At 41.2% G+C, this 27056-nt stretch overlaps 1 protein-coding gene across 2 annotated transcripts in view; it reads left to right on the forward strand.

Moving 5' to 3' along the window:
- Window positions 1-8095, forward strand: part of PPARGC1A (PPARG coactivator 1 alpha) — a 127598-nt gene extending 119503 nt beyond the window's left edge. For both annotated transcript variants that reach the window (XM_073609301.1, XM_073609310.1), the window contains one exon: window positions 841-8095. In XM_073609301.1, the coding sequence (XP_073465402.1) occupies window positions 841-944 (104 nt within the window). In that variant the 3' untranslated portion in view covers window positions 945-8095. The remainder of the gene's footprint in view (window positions 1-840) is intronic.
- Window positions 8096-27056: the final 18961 nt, after the last annotated feature.

Genomic DNA, 27056 nt, shown 5'->3' on the forward strand with positions numbered 1-27056 from the left:
CATTTTGGAGACAACTGCTATAGATTATGGAGAGGGTGTTCAGGGCAAGATACTGCCATATTGCAACAACAGGCATTGAAAGTAAACTACATGATAAAAGAGATGTGTCTATTTTTCTCCTTACCTCTTTTTTCTTCCCTCTCATCTTTTCTTCTTTTTCTTCCCTCCCGCTATCTTTCACCCAACATTCCTTTTTTTGTCCCCTTCCCCCTAACCGTTCTCTAATTCCTGTCATTGCTTTCATCTTTACCCTCTGGCTTCCCACCTTACTATGTTACTCTAACTACAAAACCTTAACCTGATGAATGTATAATATAGGGAAATCTCTGCAATGGAACACAGATGGCGAAAAAAAAAAATCTGACAGGGGTCATACCCCCCCTTGCTCTATCCAAAATTTAAAAAAAAGTTTTGCCCATAGTTCTACATTAAATTCTTATAAAAAAAAAAATGTAGACTTTACTGCTTCATTCTGCTAAGAGTCAGGCAGCGTTTTCCTCACACTGGCATCTGGGACCTCTGCATCCGCACAGATGTCACCTATGAAAGATAAAGACATTCGCTAAGTAGAGGGATAGGTAGGTTTTTCTTTTTTCAGGATGGCTAGTACTTAGGGAACTTGTCTCTGGTGTGTGGCCATCAATTCCCCCCATCCAGGGAATTTGCAATCCTTACAGCCCTGGATTTAGTAAGTGATCACAAGCTTCTTAAATATTTTGGTTCTTCACAGATTCCTTCAAGGCCTCCTTTGCACCTCCCTTAACACAGTATTTTTTTCCCATTCACAGGTGTTTTACTGTTCAGCTCTTTACTTATTTATTTATTTTTTTTTTACTTTAGATTCAAATTCAGATGACTTCGATCCTGCTTCCACCAAAAGCAAATATGACTCCATGGATTTTGACAGTTTGCTTAAAGAGGCACAAAGGAGCCTGCGTAGGTAACATGCATGTCTGCCACACCCAATGGAATGATGGAGAATACCTCACAGACTTGTTGTCCTCCAATAAGAGACTCTTGAAAGTCAACCCTAGGAGTTTCTCCTACTTTACACTCTCCATTTCTCAATGGTTTACATGAACATAGCTGCTGAAGACTAAAGAGGCAATGTGATTGTCAGACAAACACACATACCTATATGGGTGTCAGATAATTCCTCACTCTTCATGGATGTCACAATTGTACTGCTCGAACAGAGACGGTATGCTTCTCATTAGAAGCAAACGTGCCAGCCATCTGCTAAAGCTCCTCAAATTCATTTAAGAAAAAACTGATTCATTTGGAATAAATAAAATCAAGGAATCGCTATGTATTGTTATGAAAGAGAAGGACTTTTTCAAGAAAATCGGAGGAATCGTATGCTGCTGATGCTCAACCCCAATGCAATCTTTACTTTTGTCTGATTTCAATCATTGTCCTGATGAAAGAAAAAGAAAACAAACAAAAAAAAATATTGCAATATAGATGACGCCTTAGTAACTTTTTTTTATTGGGAAACTGGTGAAGAAATCAAAGGAAGCAGATTTTTTGTAGTATCCACGAGTCTCTGTATCTCTGTCTTTTACTTCAGTCTTTTCGTTCTGACACCCGTGCAATTTACATCGATGTTGATGCTCAACATCAAAAGCCTTGTAAATGGTCAAATTCACAGCTTGTTCAGCAACGTATATATATATATATTTATATATTTATATATATAAATATATATATTTATTATACACACTATTTTCTGATGAGTGGATGTGGTGTTACATAATAAACTGAATTGAGTGAAACTTTCTGAAATTGTGTCCAGGTAGTTTGTACCATTTAAATATGTACTAGTCAAGTATTTACAGATGTCACCCGTTATTCTGCCAGAGAAGGGAGGACAAGCCCACTTTGCCTTGCCCCCATCCCCGGCAGAAGAGCGGTTTGACTGAGTATTTTTATTTTATGTACATAGAGTATGACAATGTCCTTTATTTGTTACTGCTATGCACTGTAAATGCAGCCTTCTTTTAAATATGGAAATTGTTTTTTCTTAAAAAAAAAAAAAAATCAAAGATATTCAAAAATGTAAACTGTACAAAGTGAAATACCAGTTGTATACTAATATATTTAGGAGCTGACTTTATGCTTATATATATTTGATTGTAAAAACGAACAAAAAATTACAGTGTGTGTGTGCGCGTTTATTTTATTTTTTTTTTTTTTTTGTTGGTTGGGTGCACAATTATTGCTTTAAGCGCACTCTTTTCTGGTGAGCTTTGATTTTTGTGTTTGAAAAACAATTTTATTGGCCTTAAAGGCTTGATTGATATGGATATCATGTTGCTTTGTCTCCTTTAATATGGGCGTTCTATAAAAGCGAAAAAAAAGAAAGCGGAGGTGTCGCCTATAGCAACCTGATTCTAGCTGTCATCCTTTTATTATTTGTTAAATAAACCAAGCTTCTAAATGACAGCTTTGAATCTGATTGGTTGATTGCCCAACGTCTCCACTTGTCTTTTTTCCCACTGTTGTAGAATGTCTTCATCTGCAGTAATACCTGCTCAGTAAATCCGCCTCAAGATTTGCCATATAGGAGGTCTTTTCTGTATTAATTACTGTTTTTGTTATTTTTCATTATTTGTATTATTGTGAATCAAGAATGAATGTATGGTGTGATTGTTTTCACTACAGGCTGTTGTGCTTCTTTAATTTTCTGGAAAAAAAACAAGCTGCTGGGTAACTCAGCACTGTATACCTTGTGTGATAGGGTTTTTTGTCTAAACACTGTTTAAAAAGCCAGTAATTTTTTTTTCCTTGTCGGCACTGTTGGAATATTTGGCATATGCCAAATTTTTACTGTTGTGCATCCTTTGCAAAGTACTGATATTCCATTCCGTTGTTTACTGAAGAACTATATATCAGTGAATGCTCTTGTATTTGTGATGGTAATATGCTGATTATGCAGAAGATGGCCAATTGAAAAGGATGCTAACACTCTCTTAGTACTGTCATATGCTGCAGTGGAAATGAGTCTCCTGTTGCAAGATAGTGTTGACTATGCATTAGTGTGGTGCCAGCTATGAGGTTGTGCTGCTAATCCTTTAATGATTTTCTCTTTGTACGGCCTATACAAACTACACTAAGTTTAAATTCCATAGAAACAAACTGTTTGACATTTATTCTCATCAGTTTAGCAAGGTAGACAAAATTTGAGTTCAGCTTTGTGCAATACATCAGGGCTTGAATATATTAAGCTGGAAAAAAAAAAGAAAGAAAAATGGATGCATGGCTTGTAGCAGTCAATCAGATTCCAGCTGCCATTTTTCTAGCGCATTGAACTCTGGTTGGCTGATAGGAGTAATGCAGACAGTTTCCTTGCCTACAGCTTTCATGCCCAAAGCCCAGTGGTTTGCAAATGCAAGTCGCAAGAGCCATTTTGCTCAAACCCACGGACTTATAGTTGACTGAACTCTACACTTCATGCGTGGTGTGTGTAACAAAATATTTTTTCACAAATGTTGATCAGTTGCAGTTTTTGCAGCAATTTATAAACTCTTTTGGAGAAAACTGTTGATATTATTAACGATTTGAAGACTATGTTTTTAGGAACAGTTGGTGAATGTACACAAACGAAAAACAACTTACTTGTTTTTGCAACAGTCCGTATATTCTGTAGTCTAACCAGTTTCAGAAGAAGGTTTTAGGAAAAGCCATTTGCATCAGGATTTCAGGGCTCCGGTTATTGCTGCTGTTCTTAGTCGGCAGAGCTGAAATGCAGCACAGACCAGAGTGCCAAAGATTCCTTGACAATGTTTTTTTTTTTCACAGCTTGTCACATAAAAGTTCTATTCAACCATGGTTCAGTATCATTGGGGTCACTTAGTTATTTCTGATAAAATCTTTTTTTTTTTTCTGATTCTAAGACACATTCATTTTTTTTTAATGTTGCCTCTTATTTCCATTTCTGTTTCAGAAATGAAGGAGAAGGGGGAGTAGGACATGCATAGAGCCTATTGATCTTCATGACATGACGTAGAGCTGCACGATAAAATGAGAATCACAGTTTTTTTGCTTAGAATAAAGATCACAATTCTCTTTCGGCGTAACATCATCTTTCACATTATACAAAAAAAATTGGCCTAACTTTAATGTTTAGTTTTTTTTTTTTTTTAATTAATTGAAGTGTATTTTTTTCCAAAAAATTGCGTTTGAAAGACCGCTGTGCAAATACAGTGTATTGCAAGGACTGCCATTTTATTCTCTAGGGTCTCTACTAACAAAAATATTTATAATGCTTGGGGGTTCTAAGTAATTCTCCAGCAAAAAATACTGATTTTAACTTGTAAATGTCAGAAAAAGGCTTAGTCTTTAAGTGGTTAAACTGACTTCATTTGCAGACCGAAGTTCATCCCTTTGATCTCTAAAAGAACAGAACAATACAATATTTCTTTTTGAACTTCTGAATTGTGGAAATGCTTGATTAAAGTGGATGTAAACCCCATTCATGAAATCTGACCTAGGCACATATATCTGCAGTGTTTACTTATCACTCTCCAAAGCACTAAGTCCTGTGTCTTTCTGCTGCTTCTTTCCTCTGTTATCTGCATGATAACTTCTGACAAGTTCTCCGACACAGGAGATAAAAGCAGCTGGGAATTTGTGTCAGGGAGGGTGCTGTAAATAGATAAGCAGAGAACTGGTCTATTCACAGCACAGCTCTGCAAGTTTCTTTGTTCCTCTGCCTATGTGGAGGGGAGGTGTGTGCCTTTACTCCATTCAGCTGTCACAAAGTGTATGCCAAGACTCCACACCCAGTGGTGGAACAGGAAGAAAGATTTCTAACATGATGTTCATTTTCTAAACAGTGTAGAAAGGTGAAGACAGCAGATATACACGTAAAACTGGGTACATGTGAGGGTTTACATTCCCATTAAGATCGTGAGGGGGATTGAATCGAGATTGCGATTTTTTTTTTTAATGAGTAATCGTGCAGCTCTAACATGATGTAATCCCAAAGCAATCAGCTTTATAGTAGTTTGGAGTGTCCAGCTCTGATCCATTTCTTCTTCCTCCTCTGTGTGAAAGAAGCTGTCAGTGCAAGGGGATCAATGATATCTATGCAAGTCCTACTCTGCTATTTTTTTCAGCTCCATTTATGAAACAGGGACATAAAGGAAAGCCACAAAGGCCTTACTGTTACGTCACAGACCCACTATGGATATGCTGCTCCTTTTCTTGTTCTACTTATGAGCAAGTTTGCACAACATTTGCAGAATTTATGAAAAATGTCAAGAACCTCCATCGATAAACTACAGCTTGCAATTTTGCCCGTGCATATTACCTAACTGTAAATGCAGCACTAGATGAATACATTGCTAAGGTCCTCCTATTTTTTTAAGCTACAAGGAGAGACAGGGTAAATGTGATAGACTTTGGCAGTTGGTGTCATCGGCCTTTGCTCCAACTTAGGTGCAAGACACCACTATACCTTTGCTCCAGCTAGGTGCAGCTCCAGCTAGACACCCATCTAGCTCCCATAGATAATGAAATACCAATATTTTTGATATTACAAGCTACATAGATATCACACTAGACACCATAGAAATCACAATAAACATGCTGAGTGCCAGATATTCCCTTAATAAAATATGCTCAATGTGAATCCGTTATTTTGACTCCATTTATTGTTATCTCATCATTATTATTTTTTTTGGAAAAATGTTTAGTTGAAAACATAAGTATCACTGTAGGTGTGGAATCTTTTTTTCTTTTTGAAACGGGTATTAAACTGCTGAAGCATTATTTTCTCAAAAATGACCACTATATTACAGTGTCATTTCATCACCATCTTTAGTGTAGCCTTTTCTTGTTCTCCTTAGTAGACACGTCACAGTTATCGCCAGCTTCTAGCAAGCGGTACTTTAAGGATCAATAACCCATATGATCATTTTTGTTCATTGATTTTTACAGTCAAGATACCTCAAAAATCAATAAAAAAATGTATGTTTAAATTCAGCTGATCTGTTGCAGTAATATTTTACTGAATTAAAAAAGAAAAAGCAGATAACACATACTATGAAAATATAGCATGCATTATGCTTTTTGCTTTTTCGTGAACTGAGAGCAACGAGCCTCATTTCTAAAAAACCTGAAAAAATGGATATGTTGGCTTTAAGCAAATGATAAAAAGGCTAAGTGTCCTTTTTCAGGAGCAGAAAATGAAAACAAGAGCCTTGGTTGCTGTCAAAGGAAACATTTTCCTTTGTCTCATTTTACTAAAGTAGTCTCAATAAATCTTTACAACCGGAAGGAAAATTGCTAAATATTTAAATTGATGACATGGGGAGGTGGATGCGCATTTATCAACTATTTTTTTTTTTCCCTTTAACCCTTTGTATTTAGGCGGTACTTTAATAAAGGAGGTACTTTTAAAACTAGCCCCACAAATTTGTATTGAACACTAAATCATGTTAAGAAAGAATTTCAATAAGGCATACACATTAATAATCTGTTTAAATGCATAACATGAACACAGGATAGGTTAGTTGATGTAATAGACGTCCTTTAGTAAATCACTCCATACACTGTAAGATGCATAAGTTGTTATTCAGTTCAACCCAAGAGGCAAAAGAGAAAAATGCCGTCTTAAAGCAACCCAGCCTTACACAATTACATCTGTTCATCACCAGCATTTTGTGTTCTCAAAATTTTCACTTTCTCTAATGTCGGAAGCCCCCCTCCCCCATTTCAAAGTAGATTTATAGCAATAAATCAACATATTAAAAGAACACACCTTGTCTTTCCACGGGTTCCCTGTTACACTATTAACAGCTTTAATCCGTGTATTGGTTGTATTTATGTAGGTTACAAAAATGCAGGTATTTTATCTTGTTTAATTATGTGATCGCCAAACTAAAGTTTACAGATTTTTTTCTTTCTCAATTTTTCTGTTGTACAAAAAAATTAAAAAGTATATATTAAAAAGCAATAAATTATTTTTAAGAAATCAATGTTTAATATATCATATTATGTGTTTAAAGACCAGATGCATTGCCTATTTTGCCTTTAAATTTATGTGATCAGATGTTTTAATACATTCTATTTTTCCCTGTATTGCTGAAATGAATAGAAAGTGTGTGTACAGTTTGTTACTTTATAAGTAGGAATCATTTTAATGTTGATTTTTTTTTTTCATTTTGAGTTGATTTTGGCAGACCTAACAGTTGATCTCTTCTACAACCACAAGTTTCCACTGTGCAGACATATATGAATATTTATATACATTTACAGAAACATGTATGTTTCAGGGCATTTACAATATGTTGGGATCATAGATAATTGGCTACTAATAAAATGTTTATTTTATCTCATTGACCATGCACAAAAAACAAAAAACAAAACTCCATGCCACTAACCTAGTGTGGATAAACTAGATAAGTCAAAAAAATGAAAAACGTAAAATGTTTAGGACATTAGAATTGATGTGTATTAAGTGCTGCTTTTGCTTTACAGTAGTGATAACTTCTACAGCTATTGGCCTTTCTTAGAAAAGTAAACTTAAAACCATCAAAAAAATTATTGTTCCAAGTTAATGTAGCCTCTGAGATAGTGCTAGACATTTTTGCCAAAGACGGTTGCGCAGAATGGAACAATTGTGCAATCAGAGGGAGACACATTGGGTCGGTTGAAAACTAAAAAGCACTTCATCCCTTTAGATTTAGTTGATGATTTTGTGTCCTTTTTGATATCTGTAATGAAAACTTCAGTTGCTGTAGTTTTAAATCTAATCCATGAATGACATAGAATAGCCATATAAGATAATGTGATAATTCTGAATTTGTACCTGTTGTCACAGACATTATCAATACTAACGAACAACTGATCGGATCATGCTGCTGTAAGATTTGTTAGGTGAACATGTACTAATGGTGGTAAAATTGTGCTTAACAGGCGAACAAAGCTTTTAGTTAGCCCCCCATTCACGGGGTTGAGGTTCCACCTGCCAATTCTACATGTACTGTGGTTATATTCAATGTATTCAGATTCCTGTGATTATTTTTTTAATGTACAAAACACATTGGCCTCACTGAGCTAATAAAGGGAAACAAATGTTTCAAATGACCACCTGCTTTTTCTCTTTTTTTCTGTAGACACAGATACAGTCATTGTGTGGAAGTATTTTTTTATATTTGCATTAAAAGAGAAGTGCATGAATGGCAAAAAAAAAAAACTCACCTAGATGGCTGCAGCACCGATCTGCTCAACTCTGAGAACTGAGTGATCAAACACCGCTGATCGCTCTGTTCTCAGCTTCTGCTCTGAACAGAGAGCCGTGACTGTCAATCACCGGCTCTCTGCTCTGCTCCTCCAGCACTCAATGGAGCGCTGGGCTGTGGAGAGGACAGGTGGGGCTGGCTCAGGCTCTTAATTGCGCTAGTTTTACAAGATCAAGCGCTTCCGGCTCGTACTTGATTCCGAGCATGCGCGAACTTTTGTGCAACGGACTTGTGTACACACGATTGGAAAGTCCAACAACAAAGTTTTATTGGTGGAAAATTTGAGAACCTGCTAGCAAACATTTGTTGGCGGAAAGTCTGACAGCAAATGTTCGATGGAGCATACACATTGGTCAGACTTTCAGCCAACAAGCTCACATCCAACATTTCCCATCGGAAAATCTGAGCATGTGTACGCGGCATAAGAATAAATCCCACTGACCTCTGTAGCTGCAGACGCCATGGAGTAATTTATCCTCAAAATTCACGGCAGAAGTACACAAGTCATTTCAGTCATTTTATCAGCTGTTGAGTTCTACTGGAAGGGGGAGCTGAACTGCCAAAAGAAGACTTGGACAACATTAGTGCTACTGCTGTGAGAATAAATAGCTCCACAGTGTCTGCAGCTAGAGGTCAGCGAGGGCTTGCTTTTTAATTGCAATATTTCTTTATTAAGGATTAACAAAAGTATAATACAAATTGCATAGCGAGGCATTCTTATGCATAATGGAGGAAACATTGTATTGAAATATTCACCCGGTAGGACACAGTAATCAGGACAGGAAACAAATGCAAACTAAAAGGTACTTACTGTGCATTTGGAAAGTATTCACTGCGCTTCACTTTTTCCACATTTTGTTATACAGCCTTATTCCAAAATAGATTAAATTCATTATTTTCCTCAAAATTCTACAAACAATACCCCATAATGACAACATGAAGGAAGTTTGTTTGAAATCTTTGCAAATTTATTTAAAAATGAAAAACGAAAAAAATCCCATGTACAGAAGTATTCACAGCCTTTGCTCAATACTTTGTTTACAGCCTGAAGTCTTTTTGAGTATGATGCTACAAGCTTGGCACACTTATATTTGGGCAGTTTCTCCCATTCTTCTTTGCAGGACCTCTCAAGCTCCATCAGGTTGGATGGAGAGTGTCGGAGCACAGCCATTTTCGGATCTCTCCAGAGATGTTTAATCCAGTTCAAGTCTGGGCTCTGACTGGGCCACTCAAGGACATTCACACAGTTGTCCAGTAGCCACTGTTTTGTTATCTTGGCTGTGTGCTTAGGGTCTTTGTCCTGTTTGAAAATAAACCTTCATCTCAGTCTGAGGTCCAGAGCGCCCTGGAGCAGATTTTCAGTAAGGATGTCTGTATATTGCTGCATTCATCTCCCTCGATCCTGACTAGTCTCCCAGTTCCTGCCACTGAAAAACATCCCCACAGCATGATACTGCCATCACCATGCTTCACTGTAGATAGTATTGGCCAGGTGATCAGCGGTGCCTGGTTTCCTCCAGACATGACGCTTGCCATTCAGGCAGAGTTCAATCTTTGTTTCATCAGACCAGAGAATTTTGTTTCTCATGGAATGAGAGTGCTTCAGGTGCCTTTTGGCAAACTCCAGGCGGGCTGTCATGTGCCTTTTACTGAGGAGTGACTTCCGGCTGGCCACTCTACCATACAGGCCTGATTAATGGAGTGCTGCAGAGATGGTTGTTCTTCTGGAAGGTTCTCCTCTCACCACAGAGAAACACTGGAGCTCTGTCAGAGTGACCATCGGGTTCTTGGTCACCTCCCTGACTAAGGCCATTCTCCCCCGATCGCTCCGTTTGGCCCGCTCTAGGAAGAGTCCTGGTAGTTCTAAACGTCTTCCATTTATGAATGATGGAGGCCACTGTGCTTATTGGGACCTTCAATGCTGTAGAATTTTTTTTGTACCGTTTCCCAGATCTGTGCCTCGATAAAATACTATCTTAGAGGTCTACAGACAATTTCTTGGGCTTCATGGCTTGGTTTGTGCTCTGACATGCACTGTTAACTGTGGGACCTTATATAAACAGGTGGACTCCAATCAAGTTGTAGAAACATCTCAAGGATGATCAGTGGAAACAGGATGCACCTGAGCTCAATTTTGAGTGTCATGGCAAAGGCTGTGAATACTTATGTACATTTGATTTTCTATTTTTTTATTTTGAATAAATTTGCAAAGATTTCAAGCAAGCTTCTTTCACGTTGTCATTATGGGGTTTTGTTTGTAAAATTTTGAGGAAAATAATGAATTTAATTCATTTTGGAATAAGGTTGTAATAAAGTGTGGGAAAAGTGAAGCTCTGTGAATACTTTCCCAATGCACTGTATATTAAAGGACCTCACAGGCAAAGGCAATACGTTCTGTTTACCTCTCTATAGGGAAATGGAAGCATCTTGTTGTTCCATTGTCTTTGATACTTTCTTGGTCATTGACTCCAGAAGAGGTATTCAGCAAGTCAAGTCAAAGGAATCAGAACTCCTGATCTTTATACTTGTTCCCGGACAGTGATTCACATGTTATAAAAGTAATTGGCTCAATATGGCAGCCAGGCAAGTTGCTTGGCAAGTTATCAATTGCATCCTATGTATTTATCCGAGCACAGGTTACTATTTGAAAAACCTTGAAAACTATTATTTTATTTTAAAGTGTTACTAAACCCACAAAAGTAAAACCTGTCTGTTTATGCAGTAAAGCATGCTTCTTATACTCACTGTGGAATCCAAGGAGCTGATCCTCCCCATTGTGTAAAAAGGATGTTTGATCCTGTCTTCTCTGTTCCTCCCCTCCTTCCACAGTCCCCAATCCATCTACCGATAGTACAGAGCCTTTGGGGCACTCTGCACATGCTCAGGTTTGTGTGTATTGCTTGAGTTTTTTTTTTATTATGAGGGTACAGGTGATGGGTACAGGGCCAAGCACTGTCCAGACAGAGGGTCAGAGGTCCTGCAGCCTCATAGGATAGCCAGAGTAGAATGAGAATTTAAGTGTTTTAATCTTCCTGGCGTTACTTACTTCAGATTTCAATTGAAATCATATATTCATTGCCTTTCTTTGCCTGAAGTATCAAGCCCTTTCCTATTGCAAATTAAAGTGAACTAACAATGGCTACAGTAGAGAATACAGAACCATGACACGTATGATGATTTTTCACCACTGGACTCATCCTGAGTAGGGATGAGTGAAACGTACTTAAGTTTGTTGTGGCGGCCGTTCAGCAAAAATATCGTACGTTCGGCCACTGGATCTGAACCCCAGTGAAGTCAATTGGAGTCAAATCTGTCAAACCAAGTCACTACTTTAAAAGCTAATATAAGATATTGACAAAGAAGGCATGGGGTAATTAGTGAACAAACACAGATACAGTTTGGCAAGTCCTTTAATTTAAAAAAATTCTCATTCTCATGATGTAAATCCATCGTCAGTCACATCATCCAATGGTACAATTCATCCTCAGTTCTGATGCCCAACTCCCGCCAATACGCCAAAAGTTAAAAAACCTTCTGACCAGCGAGACACAATGCTCTCCCGATGACTAACCACAAGCAAATGCCAGGTTCAGTGATGACAGATGGATAAAGGTGCAGGCTCCAGAGGTTACATCATTGAATACATTTGGACCACATTTGGTAAATGAAATGACACAATCGCTAGATCCCTGCACCTTTGTTAACATTTATCTATAATCTCTGGATATTACATCCGCCAGTGGACAGTTGTAGGGAGCGCATCGTGTCAGAGGATTTTTTGTCTGCATATCTGCAGGTGTCGGACATCAAGACAGAGAGTGATTTGCATCACTGCACAACGTGGCTGACAAAAGATTTGTATAAATAACAATGTTTTTTATTTAAAGAACTTATCAAAGTATGTCTCTGTATTTATTTATTGATATTCTTTTTTGATAAAAGAGTAGAGGTACTATGTACCCCTTAATCATTCACACAGGGTTAGGGTCAGTATCTGGGAGCCCACAAAATTTTTCAGATGGCTTCCAGATTCTGATAAGTCCCCTACCTGCAGACCCACACAACCAAGAGTCAGGGTTATGGAGAAGGGGGTTTGTCAACTTTGGGAACAAGATTCTTTGCCAGGGTCAGGACTCTGCAGGCCAGTCAAGTTCCTCCACCCTAGACTTTCTCATCCATGTCTTTATGGACCTTGCTTTGTTCACTGGTGTACAGTCATGTTGAAACAGAAAGGGGCCATCCCTAAACTGTTTCTACAAAGTTGGCAGCATGAAATTGTCCAAAAATTCCTTCCCCGAGAGGCAATCAGATTTTTCCTGGATCAACTTTACCTATAAATGTTAGTACCCAGTTATATTATGTACATTTAGGAAAGAATCCAGGCCTTTTTTAAAGCAATCTACTGAGCTTGACCAGTTGATCTAATTAGCACACACCCTGCATCATCTACCTTCAGCTGGTCAACTTCTTCCTATGTCATGACCTAAAGTCTGACCAGGAAGTAAGGCAGAAGTAATCGAGCAGTGTGTTTAAACAGCTATGAAGAGAGTTAGGTAAACCAGTGTAGAATTATGCAAAATAAGTACCGTACATTAATGCTATATTGGTACATAGGGGTCCTGGAAAAAAAGGTGAACAAAGGTGAACTTAGCCTTTTATTATAGTTTCCTACATTAGCATATTAACAATGATTCCTGAGTGGGAATCCACTAAGATTACATTTTGACTGGATATTCTCTTTATAAATGTTATATTTTGGCGAAAAGGTGAAACCCATTTTTAAAGCTGAACTCTGTGGACACAAAAAAATGCTCATTTAAATGTATTCCTCAAAAGCCACAAAGGATATAAATCCCCATTATATGAACCAAATGTGTTTGCAAACCCAGAAATTACCTGTAGTAGCTGTGACATCATTGCTGTGCTGTACATAGCCTTTTCAGAAAGCAGAGTTGTGGGAGGAACCAACACAACAGGCTGCCTGCAGGAAATTACAGTAGGGGACGGAGATAAAACCAGTCACCCTGCACAAGGAGAGAGAGCGGCAGTGCCTGGATCCTTACTGGATTACTGCACAGATCTACTGTAGAAGAAAAATGTAAAGAACACCAAGACTCAAGGAAGGATACACATGACTTGTATTATGGGTATTTTTGCTTATTCTGGAGTTAAGCTTTAAGCTTATCAATATTTTCCTGCTCTCTATATCAATGATTTCCAGATAACCAGGAATATATATTGTAAAAAAAAAAAAAAACATATACTAAATTAAAGTATAAGTTCACCTTCAGGATCATGTTACATGTTCCACCTGTTATTTAGGGTACATGTAACATGGCCCCTCTCCTGCAGCCGCTTGGGGGATCCGAGTACCTGGTGTGACAGCAGTGCAGGGAGAAGTTCCCCTTAGCAGCTGTCACTTTTTGAAAAGAGTGCGGCCATGCTGGGCTCCGCCCACACGGCATCACCATTAATTTACAGTTGATTCATTCACAGAGTTCTGTGAATGAATCAACTACAAGTACCGACATGCTGTGCAGCTGTCAGCTTGTAGTTCTCAATGAACTACCAGGGCGCTGTTGAGTTCTGTGGTATTTCATTGATTCTTCCTGTCATTGTGATATACAAGGAGACAGCTTGCACTGACCGCAATCTGCTGATCGCTGGTGCAATGCTTCCCAGTATCCTGCAAACAAATTTTAATTTTAATTTTATTTTTTTTTTAACTTATCCTTTTTTATTTAAGTTGAACTTATTCTTTAAGCTGACTTTCAGACATACAGCTAAACAAACCATACAATATACATGCAGACCTTTTCCACTTTTTTTTTTCACAACTGAATGGAGTCAGGTAAGTGGTTGTAAACAGAGAAACTGCCAAGTAACTGATAACCCTTCCTACTAAGAACCCAAATGCCATGTGTATAACATCACCTTCGGGTTCAGCTGTCACGATATGCACTCTAACAGCATTACCAAAAAATAAAGTTTTGTGAGGAAAAAAATGTACACCTAAGCATTTAAAAACGACCCCCCAAAAAAATGTTTGTGTCCTTTTCTATCCCCACACACATGCACGTATAAACATATACACACACACACCAGGGGTGCCTAAGCACAAAAACATTTATTGTATTACACATGGTACATATCGCCAAACACACTGGAGTAAGAGCAATAATTCTAAGCCCCTTATTCACTGTTAACTCTAAACTGATGACATGTAGTGGCATTTAAAACATTGCCTATTGAAAGTTTAGGATATAGCAATTTGTCGCAATTTCATGGGCGCATGTGATTTTAAAGCTCAACCTCTTTTTTTATATTTTAACAAAAATTGGGTAATACATTGCGCTTTTGTGAAGGGGTTTGTAATCCTATGTTATGATTTTCTGCCAGCCCCCTATTTTAAGCTGTCATCCTGCACTGTGTAATTCTTTGTTAAAATCGAAGTCTCTAAATACCTTTTTGTGAAGTATCTTCAGGTCGGTCACGTGACTCCCGGCTACTCTGATACGCTGATCCAGGGCTACAGCAGGAGGAGCCAAGCTCAACCTCACATGATTGCCGAGCTGGCCTCTGGGCTCCTCCCACGGAAGCCCTGGATCAGTGTATCAGAGCGGCCGAGAGTCACGTGACCAGCCTGCAGATACTTCACAAAAAAGGTATTTAGAGGCTTTGATTTTAGCAAAGAATTACACGTTGCAGGATGGCGGCTTAATAGAGAGGGGCTGGCAGTGATTTTTATTTTTAATAGTAGTATTTTACTAACAGCAGCAGGGGGGGGAGACAGAGACACAGACTCCCAAGCTGACAGGCAGGGAGGGGAGGGGGGAGAGGATGGGGGAGAGCAGATAGGAGAGCTGCGGATGACGGAGGCACGTAAACTGACCACAGTGTCAGGGCTCAGCAGCCATGATAAACCGTGGTCAGCTTACAGGAGGAAGGCAGAAACTGGCAGGATCATATGTGCTGTTTAACTTGTTATAAGGGAACAGGATATCTTTTTTTTTTTTTTTAAGGTTACAAACGCTTTCATTTTAGTGTATTTTTTACTGAAAAAAACTTTTGCTCTTGTGCTAATAATATGTACCATAAAAAATAGGAACCTGGCAGGAACTATGACTATTTCATTCTCTAGAGTGTCGGCTTTCATAAAACATATATTTTGGGTTTTTTTTTAAATATTCAGGGCTAATTTTTTTTTTTTTTTTAATTTAAAAAACAGCAGCAAAAGGGTTAAAACACATTTAAAGACTAAGTTCACCTAAAAAATAAAATAAATGTACATTTTTTTGCAGTTAAAAACATTTGCATTTATTATTTTTTTCTTCGGAGCCTGAGTGTAAAGGATTGCACCCATGATCAGCAGATTGTGGGTGTAATACCAGGCTCCTGCAGACTGACAGTAGAGCTGTCTGCCCATACCTCCAATAGAGGCAGGCAGTTACTGAGTTGCAGGAAGATCAAGAGTGCTCACCAGAGGCCTCGCAGTTCATTGAGAACTACAAGCCACAATGGCTGACAGTAGTTGTAGATCATTCATTCACAGAACGCAGCACACATTTTTGCATGTGTACGCAGCTGTGTGTATGGGCTCATTGTTTACTGTAGTGCTGCATTTACATGTGCACTAAACGATATGCTTTGCGCATCTAAATTCAAGCTTTTGAGCCCTAAAGCTGGCTATACACTATATAACGTGATTGTGCAATCTATGCACGATCTCCTTTAGATTTACCAAAACGAAGTAATACATATAAAAATTTAATTCAATATGTACCAAATCAGGCAGGCCCTTGCACTACACAGTTGATGGCAGAAATAAAGGCGATGTGCTATCAGATTGCATAGTGCATGGTCAGCCTAACAAGAAGACCAAGGGCTTTGGTCACTGAGCACTGGGCTTGTGTTGATTGCATCAGTTTGAAATGCTTCTGAGATCAGCTCCAGGCTCCCCCAAAAAATTAAAAGTCAGCAGCTACAAATCCTGTAGATGCTGACTTTTAAGATAAGGACACTTATTGTCCAGAGATCCAGCGATGTCCTCACCCGAGCTGATTCTTTTTTTTTTTTTATAATCACTTTTTTTCTTTATAAACCACTTGCCGACCAGCGCACGCCGATGTACGTCAGCAGAATGGCGCTGGTAGGCAAAAGGGCGTACAGGTACGTCCCCTTTAAGAAGCGGTGTCACGGGCGCGAGCCCGCCGCGGTCTCCGTGACTGTGACCACGGGTCCCGCGGACTCTATGTCTGCTGGGTGCCCGCGATTGTGTCACGGAGAGGAAGAATGGGGAGATGCTTTTGTAAACAAAGCATTTCCCCGTTCTGCCTAGTGACAGGACAGAGATCACAGCTCTCTGTCATCGAGAACAGTAATCACTGTCCTGTGTGTTAAAGCCCAGCCCCCTAACAGTTAGAATCACTCCCTAGGACACACTTACCCCTTCACTGCCCCCTAGTGGTTAACCCCTTCACTGCCAGTGTCATTTACACAGTAATCAATGAATTTTTATAGCATCGATCGCTGTATAAATGACAATGGTCCCAAAATAGTGTAAAAAATGTCTGATGTGTCCGCCGTAATGTCGCAGTCGATAAAAATTGCAGATTGCCGCTATTACTAATAAAAAAAATATTTAAAATGAATATGCCATAAAACTATCCCCTATTTTTTAGACGCTATAAATTTTGCGCAAACTAATCAATGTATGCTTATTGTGATTTTTTTTTACCAAAAATATGTAGAAGAATACATATCGGCCTAAACTGAGGAAAAAAAAAGGTTTTTTTTATATATGTTTGGGGGATATTTATTATAGCAATAATGAAAAAATATTGCGTTGTTTTCAAAATTGTCGCTCTTTTTCTGTTTATAGAGCTAAAAATAAAAACCGCAGAGGCAATCAAATACCACCAAAAGAAAGCTCTATTTGTGGGAAAAAAACTGTCAGTTAAAGAGACGCAGTGCTGAATCGCAAAAAGTGCTCTGGTCAGGAAGGGGGTAAAATCCTCCGGGGCTGAAGTGGTTAAGACAGATTCCAACATACAACATAAAGGTACACCTTGCACAGGGTATATATATAAATCCTTTCATTAACACAAACCACAATAACCCAATAACCCAAACCCCCCCCCCCCGAGAAAACACACCGGATCCCATTTATCTATTCATAATCAATTTCGTGTAACACATTATTCAAAATGTAATTTAAGAAGGGGGCTTTACAGCACCCTATTGCGTGCATCAATCTACAAAAAAAAAAAAAAAAGTGTATAATTTCAAATTACTATTGTCGTGTTCTATTATATTTGGTGTTTTTATTCAATATGACATCCCCCTACTACTTCATATACTTTTTATACCTCTCCTCTTTTCATTTCGATATTTCAATCCACCCTTCTTTGTGTGGTTTCATTACATGTTGCCTATCCCGTGCCTAATTTACCGTTAGAAATGATCCTCTTACTTTAATGACATCAATCATCTCTCCACTGCGCCTCCTGGGGGGGGGGGGGGGGAGAAAAGCAAAGAGAAGAAAAAAAACCCACCCCTTCCCAATTTCCCCTCACCAGATGCATCCCACAGACTATCCGATCCAAAACACAGCACTATTCCCCATAGGGTTTAATCTGCCCCTATTTCCGAGGAGTAGTACAGCCATCCTGCCCATGTGTCTTTAAATTTATACTGTTGGTATGTATGTAACCGTATGTATCCATCTCTCTGCTTCCATTATTTTTTCCACCTCTCTCTTCCAATCCATTATAGTGGGACATCCAGACTGTTTCCAAAATCTAGGTATCAATATTTTAGCTGCTTTTAGCAAATGTGGAGTAACGCTTCTCTTATAAAACCCAGCAGATGATGGCATCCCTTGAAAGTGAAATTGTAATGGGGAGGGTTATCGCCTCCCAGAATACTTTAATCTTTGGGCAATGCCACCATAATTGAAGAAATTAACCCCTTTGATTTATGGGCGGATCCAGAGTCTAGTCTCGGGAGGGGCACTGCCAGAAAAGATATTTTTTGGGGGTAAATCTATCGGGGAAATGGCTGGTGTTGGCGCTTCAATCATCACGGCACCAAATTTGTTATGGTGTCAGGATGATTGAAGCGCATTATTACTATTATTACATTGTTATAAAAAATTAAATAGTTCAACTCACCATAATGCAGAATCAGTGGGAGCCCCGAGTGTGTCACTTGCCACGTCACCTGTCACCAGATGCAGATTGTCACTTGCCACATCGCCTGCCACCAAATGCGGATTGTCACTTGCCATGTCACTTGCCACATCACCTGCCACCAAATGTGGATTGTCACTTGCCACGTCACCTGTCACCAGATGCAGATTGTCACTTGCCACGTCACCTGTCACCAGATGCAAATTGTCACTTGCCACGTCGCCTGCCACACGTTGCGGATTGCCACTTGCCATGTCACCTGTCACCAGATGCAGATTGTCACTTGCCACCTCGCCTGTCACCAGATGCGGATTGTCACTTGCCACGTCGCCTGTCACCAGATGCAGAATGTCACTTGCCACGTCGCCTGCCACCAAATGCGGATTGTCACTTGCCATGTCACTTGCCACGTCACCTGCCACCAAATGCAGATTGTCACGTGGCACGTCGCCTTCCACCAGATGCAGATTGTCACTTGCCACATCGCCTGTCACCAGATGCAGATTGTCACGTCACCTACCACACGTTGCGGATTGACAGTCACTTGCTCTGTCACTTTCCTGCTAAGGTGGTCTCTTGTGTCCCAGAGTCAGGCAGCAGATTACCAGTCAGGCAGCAGAGAGATGACGCAATTTCTCTGCTGCCACGGCTGCCTGCACAGTGAGGGGGGAACTGCAAGGATGCAGGGCGGGCGCCGGGTGGTGAGAGATGATGTCATCTCTCTGCTCCCCGCCCGCCGGCTCCCTGATTGGCCAGTTGCTCATCCTCCCTCTCACCTTCCCGCTCACCAACTGAGCCGCTGGGCCAGCCCGCTGTCTCTCTCCCGCGGAGCTGCCCACCGGCTCTCTCACCTACGGAGCCGCCCGGTGGCTCTCTCATCCGTGGAGCCGCCCACTGGCTCTCTCACCTACGGAGCCACCCGCCGGCTCTCTCACCCCCGGATCTACTCGCCAGCTCTCTCACTCACCCTCATTCTCGGAGGGGGCAATTGCCCCGTTGCCCCCTGGAACCGCCCCTGCTAAGATTACATCCCCTCCAGCAGTTAACATCCACCGATATCTAAGCCAATTGAACCTGTGTGCTATACCATCTTGCCAAGAACTTATACAACATCTCCTGTATATGGGAACTTATTGAGGTATGGTGTGTTGCCCCTATCACCCTTTTAATTTGTTCAGATGTAAAATTATAACCCAGCTCCCTTTCCCCTTTTCGGATAAAATAGGGAGTTGTCATATTTTGGGCACTCAAAACCAGCTTATACATTCGAGACAACGTATGGCCCGGCGCTGATGAGTTAACACACCCTTCCTCAAAAATAGTAAGCTGGTTCGCTGGCCTAACTTAATGCTTCCACTTATTAATCAGGTCCATTAATTGACGATATTTCCATACAGCTATTGGTATTTCCCCCAATCTCAAAACCAGTTCTACCAATGGTAGCAATTTACCCCGTGGGGCCTTGCTAGCACAATTACCCTTCCCATCCATCCCCCAACGGCCTAAACTCCCTTTCTCTTCCCCCGGGGGGAAACCAGGGGAATCCTTCCAGTGGTGTCATGGGGGATATTGGGGGGGGTAAACCTTCCCGTACTATTCATTCTGTTCCAAATAGATAGTGTTGTTTTCGTCAATGGTGATGCATATTCTGATAACCCCCTATATGAAACCAGAATCCAGGGGGCTCCGGCTAGGTTCCTACCTGCTAATGTTTTCTCCAGAGGCACCCAAAGTTTACTAGCAGATTCATGGCACCAGTTCACAATACGAACCAGGGCCATGGCTCTGTAATAAGTCACTATGTCCGGAAGTCCCACCCCACCCTCCCGTTTTGATCTCTTCAGAATCTCATATGCCAACCTAGGGTGTTTATCTCCCCACACAAAGGTCATAAAAGCCCTTCATATTTGTTTGAAGAATGTCTGTGGGAGTGTTATGGGTACGGGATTACACTAATTTTAAGCGCATTTACCCTGCCGAACCACGTCAGAGTATGACTTGTCCACTTCTGCAAGTCTTTTAATATCGATACCACCAAGGATCCATAATTTACATCGTATAGGCGCTTTATCCTCCCTTAGCCCCTCCACAGCCTGTTTGCAGGATAATTCAACAGCAGTTATAAGTAGTTGAATATCTTTCTTTGTGGGAAGTGCTCTCAAATGTTCTCTTAAATCCCAGTCCACTTTTAACTCTGATTGAGATGCACTTGGTTCATTATTAAGGTTACAATACAAAGGGTTAACATACTGAACCTGCCCTGAAGAGACTGTCTCTGGATTCATCACAAGTTCTTTGCTGATTTTTGCAGATTCACTGCTGGGCTTTGTAGCCTTCCAAGGGCTCAGCCATCCCTCTTGGGATTTCATTCCACCTCCTGGGGGTTCAGATCCCCTCCAACATGTTCCCCCTCCAGGTCCACACCTTCACCCACATGAGCCACAGGGTCTCTCCCTTTTCCAGAGGGGTCCCTCTCCAGGTCCATGCAACTCTGCCCCGGGCTTAGGGATTCACGGCTGCCACCAGGTACCGCAATTCCCCTTCTCAGGCCTGTCGTTCCTCGGCCCTGTGCAGGGGGGTCACGTCCGGCCCTCCCCGGTACTCCCTTCAGGTCAGGGGAGCCGAACTTCCTTCTCTCCTGGGCCACGACTCTACCACTTGCACTACCTGGATCCATGCTTTGTGCCACAAGGTAAGCTCTAAGCCCTTTCACCTGGCTCTTTCCCCCGCCGCCGAGCGGGAGTGCAGCTGTACGGCGGCGTGTGGACATGCAGTAGCTGGTCAGGAGCCTGCCGAACACTGCTGCCTATCTTCCTGGAGCCCAAGGATCACAGAGCAGCACGCTCAGTCAGTATGTCTGTTCATGCCATGCCCCCACCTGAGCCAATTCTTTAATTGGATTTGGGTGCAGGTGCTGGCATCTTAAGTAAGGGTAACCAGCAGTGAAGTATTGCCTCTGATTTGCATTTGATCTGCTTCATGCAGTTATTGCATCTCCTTGAATGGATATGCAAAACCAGTTTGAAGCAAGCAAAAGCCTCTCAACACAGAGCCTTAAACTGTTGTCATGTTGAAACCTTAAATTCTTCAATGTTTACTATAACGTGCCTTCCTTCATCCTGTATGAGATTCTAAATGGTCCCACAGTAACATGTCCGAGTCTTGCTCCTGACAAGTGTCCACTCTCTGCCTCCACAATTCTCCTGACATACAGAATCAGTACGAGGGGAATGAAGGTCATATATAGTACAGTACTTCCTTAGAGGTTTGTAACATTGTAATTCAAACCTCGGAAAAGATTGAATGAAAAGTTGAATCCAGCCCTTGGGGGGATATGTTTCTATGTATTTTTGTAGCGTATTCAATTTCCATTATACAGCAAAGTATTTGTTAATATTTTTCTCCTCTTTGTGTATTGATTCCCAGAGAAAAAAAGGAGCATTAAGTTTCCCTGAGGTAGAAAAATGAAAGCTTCATATACGGCCTCAACCTCCTTTTAAGGGCTGAACCATCCACTCCGAACCAGATCTAAACAATTTGTGAATGAAGAAAAGCTTTTAACACATCCAGGGCATGGTATTAAGAGATGCTGTGTGCCAGGAAAGGTACAATATGGAGGATTGATGCGTACAGCACAAGCCTTGTCAGTTGTGTGATACCTGACTGCAAAATTGAGGTGATAAATCATCCAGTCCACATAAAGCGGAATACCTGAAACTAAAAATATTAATTGTTTTTATTATTTTTATTAGGTTTGTTTTTTAAACTGGTTTTATATCTTTTATATATTTTACACATACACGTTTAATATAGGTTGGACCCATGGCACAGAATATATATTTTTTTTTTTTCTAAAATCTTTACAGAGCCACCTGAACAAAACAGGTAGGAAGGAGGACTGAGTTGATCCTCTCTCCTATTCTCCTGAATATCCAATAGTGTTTTAAAACTGGTTTTATATATTTATATGAAATCTTTATTGTACAAATTAACATTTAATCACTTCAATACATATGAGAGGCATTTTCCGTATGTCCTCCCTGGTACCCCTACCCAACGAGCCCCCCAAAGATGATGTCGTGTCTGTAGAAAGCACGGATTTAGGTGTGACACCTGCTATTATTGTCCCTCCTGTCCTGACAATCCTGGTCTTTGCATTGGTGAATGTTTTGAACGCTACCACACATTAGTGGAGTGTTAGCGTAGGGTACAGCACTGCACGGAGTAGGACACACATTCACAGAGTCTCCAAAGATGCCATCGCATTTTGGGAGACCTGAACCTGGAACCGAACAGTTACAGTTACAAAAAAAGTGTAAAAAAAAAGTTAATAAAAGCCAAAAATTAAATAAAATAAAAAAACAAAAAATAGTTGTCGTTTTGTTGTTTCTCTCTCTATTCTCTCTGTATTGTTCTGCTCTTTTTTACTGTATTCTACAATGCAATGTTTTATTGTTACTATGTTTTATCATGTTTGCTTTTCAGGTATGTAATTCTTTTTTACTTTACTGTTTACTGTGTTTTATTGCTAACCATTTTTTTGTTTTCAGGTACGCCATTCAGCTGCAGCACGGGTTTGTTTATCTTGACAGCAACAGCGTTTGCTCCCACAATATGTAAATGTGTGATTTCACCACCACAGTTAAAAAAAAGAGCATATATGCCGAAGCATGGGGGCAGGGGTGGAGGAGCGATTTGCTCCTAACATTAGGGGCGGATTGCCCCCATGCTTTGGCATATATTTTTTAGGCACAGATTGCGTTAAAAAATGTTTTATTTTTACTATGTTTTATTGTATTTGCTTTGCAGGTATGGTAAGTTACATAGTAGGTGAGGTTGAAAAAAAAAACAAGTCCATCAAGTCCAACCTATGTGTGTGATTATGTGTCAGTATTACATTATATATCCCTGTATGTTGCGGTCATTCAGGTGCTTATCTAATAGTTTCTTGAAGCTACCAATGCTCCCAGCTGAGGCCACCGCCTGTGGAAGTGAATTCCACATCCTTGCCGCTCTTACAGTAAAGAACCCTCTACGTAGTTTAAGGTTAAACCTCTTTTCTTCTAATTTTAATGAGTGGCCGTGAGTCTTGTTAAACTCTCTTCTGCGAAAAAGTTTTATTTCTATTGTAGGGTCACCAGTAGGGATGAGCTTCGAGTTCGAGTCGAACTCATGTTCGACTCGAACAACAGCGAACAATTTGGGGTGTTCGCGGCAAATTCGAATGCCGCGGAACACCCTTTAAAAGTCTATGGGAGAAATCAAAAGTGCTAATTTTAAAGGCTAATATGCAAGTTTTTGTCATAAAAAGTGTTTGGGGACCTGGGTCCTGCCCCAGGGGACATGGATCAATGCAAAAAAAAGTTTTAAAAACGGCCGTTTTTTCAGGAGCAGTGATTTTAATAATGCTTAAAGTCAATCAATAAAAGTGTAATATCCCTTTAAATTTCGTACCTGGGGGGTGTCTATAGTATGCCTGTAAAGGGGCGCATGTTTCCTGTGTTTAGAACAGTCTGACAGCAAAATGACATTTTGAAGGAAAAAACTCATTTAAAACTACCCGCGGCTATTGCATTGCCAACAATACACTTAGAAGTTCATTGATAAAAACGGCATGGGAATTCCCCAAAGGGGAACCCCGAACCAAAATAAAAAAAAAAAAAATGACGTGGGAGTCCTCCTAAATTCCATACCAGGCCCTTCAGGTCTGATATGGATATTAAGGGGAACCCCGGCCAAAATTTTTTTAAAAAAATGACGTGGGGTTCCCCCTAAATTCCATACCAGACCCTTCAGGTCTGGTATGGATTTTAAGGGGAACCCCGCGCCAAAAAAAAAAAAAAACGGCGTGGGGTCCCCCCAAAAATCCATACCAGACCCTTATCCGAGCACGCAACCTGGCAGGCCGCAGGAAAAGAGGGGGGGACGAGAGTGCGGCCCCCCTCCCTCCTGAACCGTACCAGGCCACATGCCCTCAACATTGGGAGGGTGCTTTGGGGTAGCCCCCCAAAACACCTTGTCCCCATGTTGATGAGGACAAGGGCCTCATCCCCACAACCCTGGCCGGTGGTTGTGGGGGTCTGCGGGCAGGGGGCTTATCGGAATCTGGAAGCCCCCTTTAACAAGGTGACCCCCAGATCCCGGCCCCCCCCTGTGTGAAATGGTAAGGGGGTACATAAGTACCCCTACCATTTCACGAAAAAAGTGTCAAAAATGTTAAAAATGACAAGAGACAGTTTTTGACAATTCCTTTATTTAAATGCTTCTTCTTTCTTCTATCTTCCTTCATCTTCTGGTTCTTCTGGTTCTTCTGGCTCTTCTGGTTCTTCCTCCGGCGTTCTCGTCCAGCATCTCCTCCGCGGCGTCTTCTATCTTCTTCTCCTCGGGCCGCTCCGCACCCATGGCATGGGGGGGAGGCTCCCGCTCTTCTCTTCTTCTCTTCTTCTTTTCTTCTCTTCTTCTCTTCTTCATTTTCTTCTCCGGGCCGCTCCGCAATCCATGCTGGCATGGAGGGAGGCTCCGGCTGTGTGACGGCGCTCCTCGTCTGACAGTTCTTAAATAACGGGGGGGCGGGGCCACCCGGTGACCCCGCCCCCCTCTGACGCACGGGACATGACGGGACTTCCCTGTGGCATTCCCCGTGACGTCACAGGGAAGTCCCGTCAAGTCACCGTGCGTCAGAGTGGGGCGGGGTCACCGGGTGGCCCCGCCCCCCGTTATTTAAGAACTGTCAGACGAGGAGCGCCGTCACACAGCGGGAGCCTCCCTCCATGCCAGCATGGATTGCGGAGCGGCCCGGAGAAGAAAATGAAGAAGAGAAGAAGAGAAGAAAAGAAGAAGAGAAGAAGATGAAGAGAAGAGCGGGAGCCTCCCCCCCATGCCATGGGTGCGGAGCGGCCCGAGGAGAAGAAGATAGAAGACGCCGCGGAGGAGATGCTGGACGATAACGCCGGAGGAAGAACCAGAAGAGCCAGAAAAACCAGAAGAACCAGAAGATGAAGGAAGATAGAAGAAAGAAGAAGCATTTAAATAAAGGAATTGTCAAAAACTGTCTCTTGTCATTTTTAACATTTTTGACACTTTTTTCGTGAAATGGTAGGGGTACTTATGTACCCCCTTACCATTTCACACAGGGGGTGGGGCCGGGATCTGGGGGTCACCTTGTTAAAGGGGGCTTCCAGATTCTGATAAGCCCCCCGCCCGCAGACCCCCACAACCACCGGCCAGGGTTGTGGGGATGAGGCCCTTGTCCTCATCAACATGGGGACAAGGTGTTTTGGGGGGCTACCCCAAAGCACCCTCCCAATGTTGAGGGCATGTGGCCTGGTACGGTTCAGGAGGGAGGGGGGGCCGCACTCTCGTCCCCCCCTCTTTTCCTGCGGCCTGCCAGGTTGCGTGCTTGGATAAGGGTCTGGTATGGATTTTTGGGGGGACCCCACGCCGTTTTTTTTTTTTTTTTTTTGGCGCGGGGTTATCCTTAAAATCCATACCAGACCTGAAGGGTCTGGTATGGAATTTAGGGGGAACCCCACGTAATTTTTTTTTTTTAATTTTGGCCGGGGTTCCCCTTAATATCCATACCAGACCTGAAGGGCCTGGTATGGAATTTAGGAGGACTCCCACGTCATTTTTTTTTTTAAATTTTGGTTCGGGGTTCCCCTTTGGGGAATTCCCATGCCGTTTTTATCAATGAACTTCTATGTGTATTGTCGGCAATGCAATAGCCGCGGGTAGTTTTAAATGAGTTTTTTCCTTCAAAATGTCATTTTGCTGTCAGACTGTTCTAAACACAGGAAACATGCGCCCCTTTACAGGCATACTATAGACATCCCCCAGGTATGAAATTTAAAGGGATATTACACTTTTATTGTTTGACTTTAAGCATTATTAAAATCACTGCTCCTGAAAAAACGGCCGTTTTTAAAACTTTTTTTTGCATTGATCCATGTCCCCAGGGGCAGGACCCAGGTCCCCAAACACTTTTTATGACAATAACTTGCATATAAGCCTTTAAAATTAGCACTTTTGTTTATTCATGTTCGTGTCCCATAGACTTTAACGGTGTTCGCGTGTTCGAACGAACTTTTTTCCTGTTCGCATGTTCTGGTGCGAACCGAACAGGGGGGTGTTCGGCTCATCCCTAGTCACCAGTATGGTATTTGTATATTGAAATCATATCCCCTCTCAAGCGTCTCTTCTCCAGAGAGAATAAGTTCAGTGCTCACAACCTTTCCTCATAACTAAGATCCTCCAGACCCTTTATTAGCTTTGTTGCCCTTCTTTGTACTCGATCAATTTCCAGTACATCCTTCCTGAGGACTGGTGCCCAGAACTGGACAGCATACTCTAGGTGCGGCCGGACCAGAGTCTTGTAGAGTGGGAGAATTATCGTTTTATCTCTGGAGTTGAACCCCTTTTTAATGCATGCCAATATTCTGTTTGCTTTGTTAGCAGCAGCTTGGCATTGCATGCCATTGCTGAGCCTATCATCTACTAGGACCCCCAGGTCCTTTTCCATCCTAAATTCTCCCAGAGGTTCTCCCCCTAGTGTATAGATTGCATTCATATTTTTGCCACCCAAATGCATTATTTTACATTTTTCTACATTGAACCTCAT

Source organism: Aquarana catesbeiana, linkage group LG01 (assembly GCF_042186555.1).
Source record: "Aquarana catesbeiana isolate 2022-GZ linkage group LG01, ASM4218655v1, whole genome shotgun sequence".
NCBI lineage: Eukaryota > Metazoa > Chordata > Amphibia > Anura > Ranidae > Aquarana > Aquarana catesbeiana.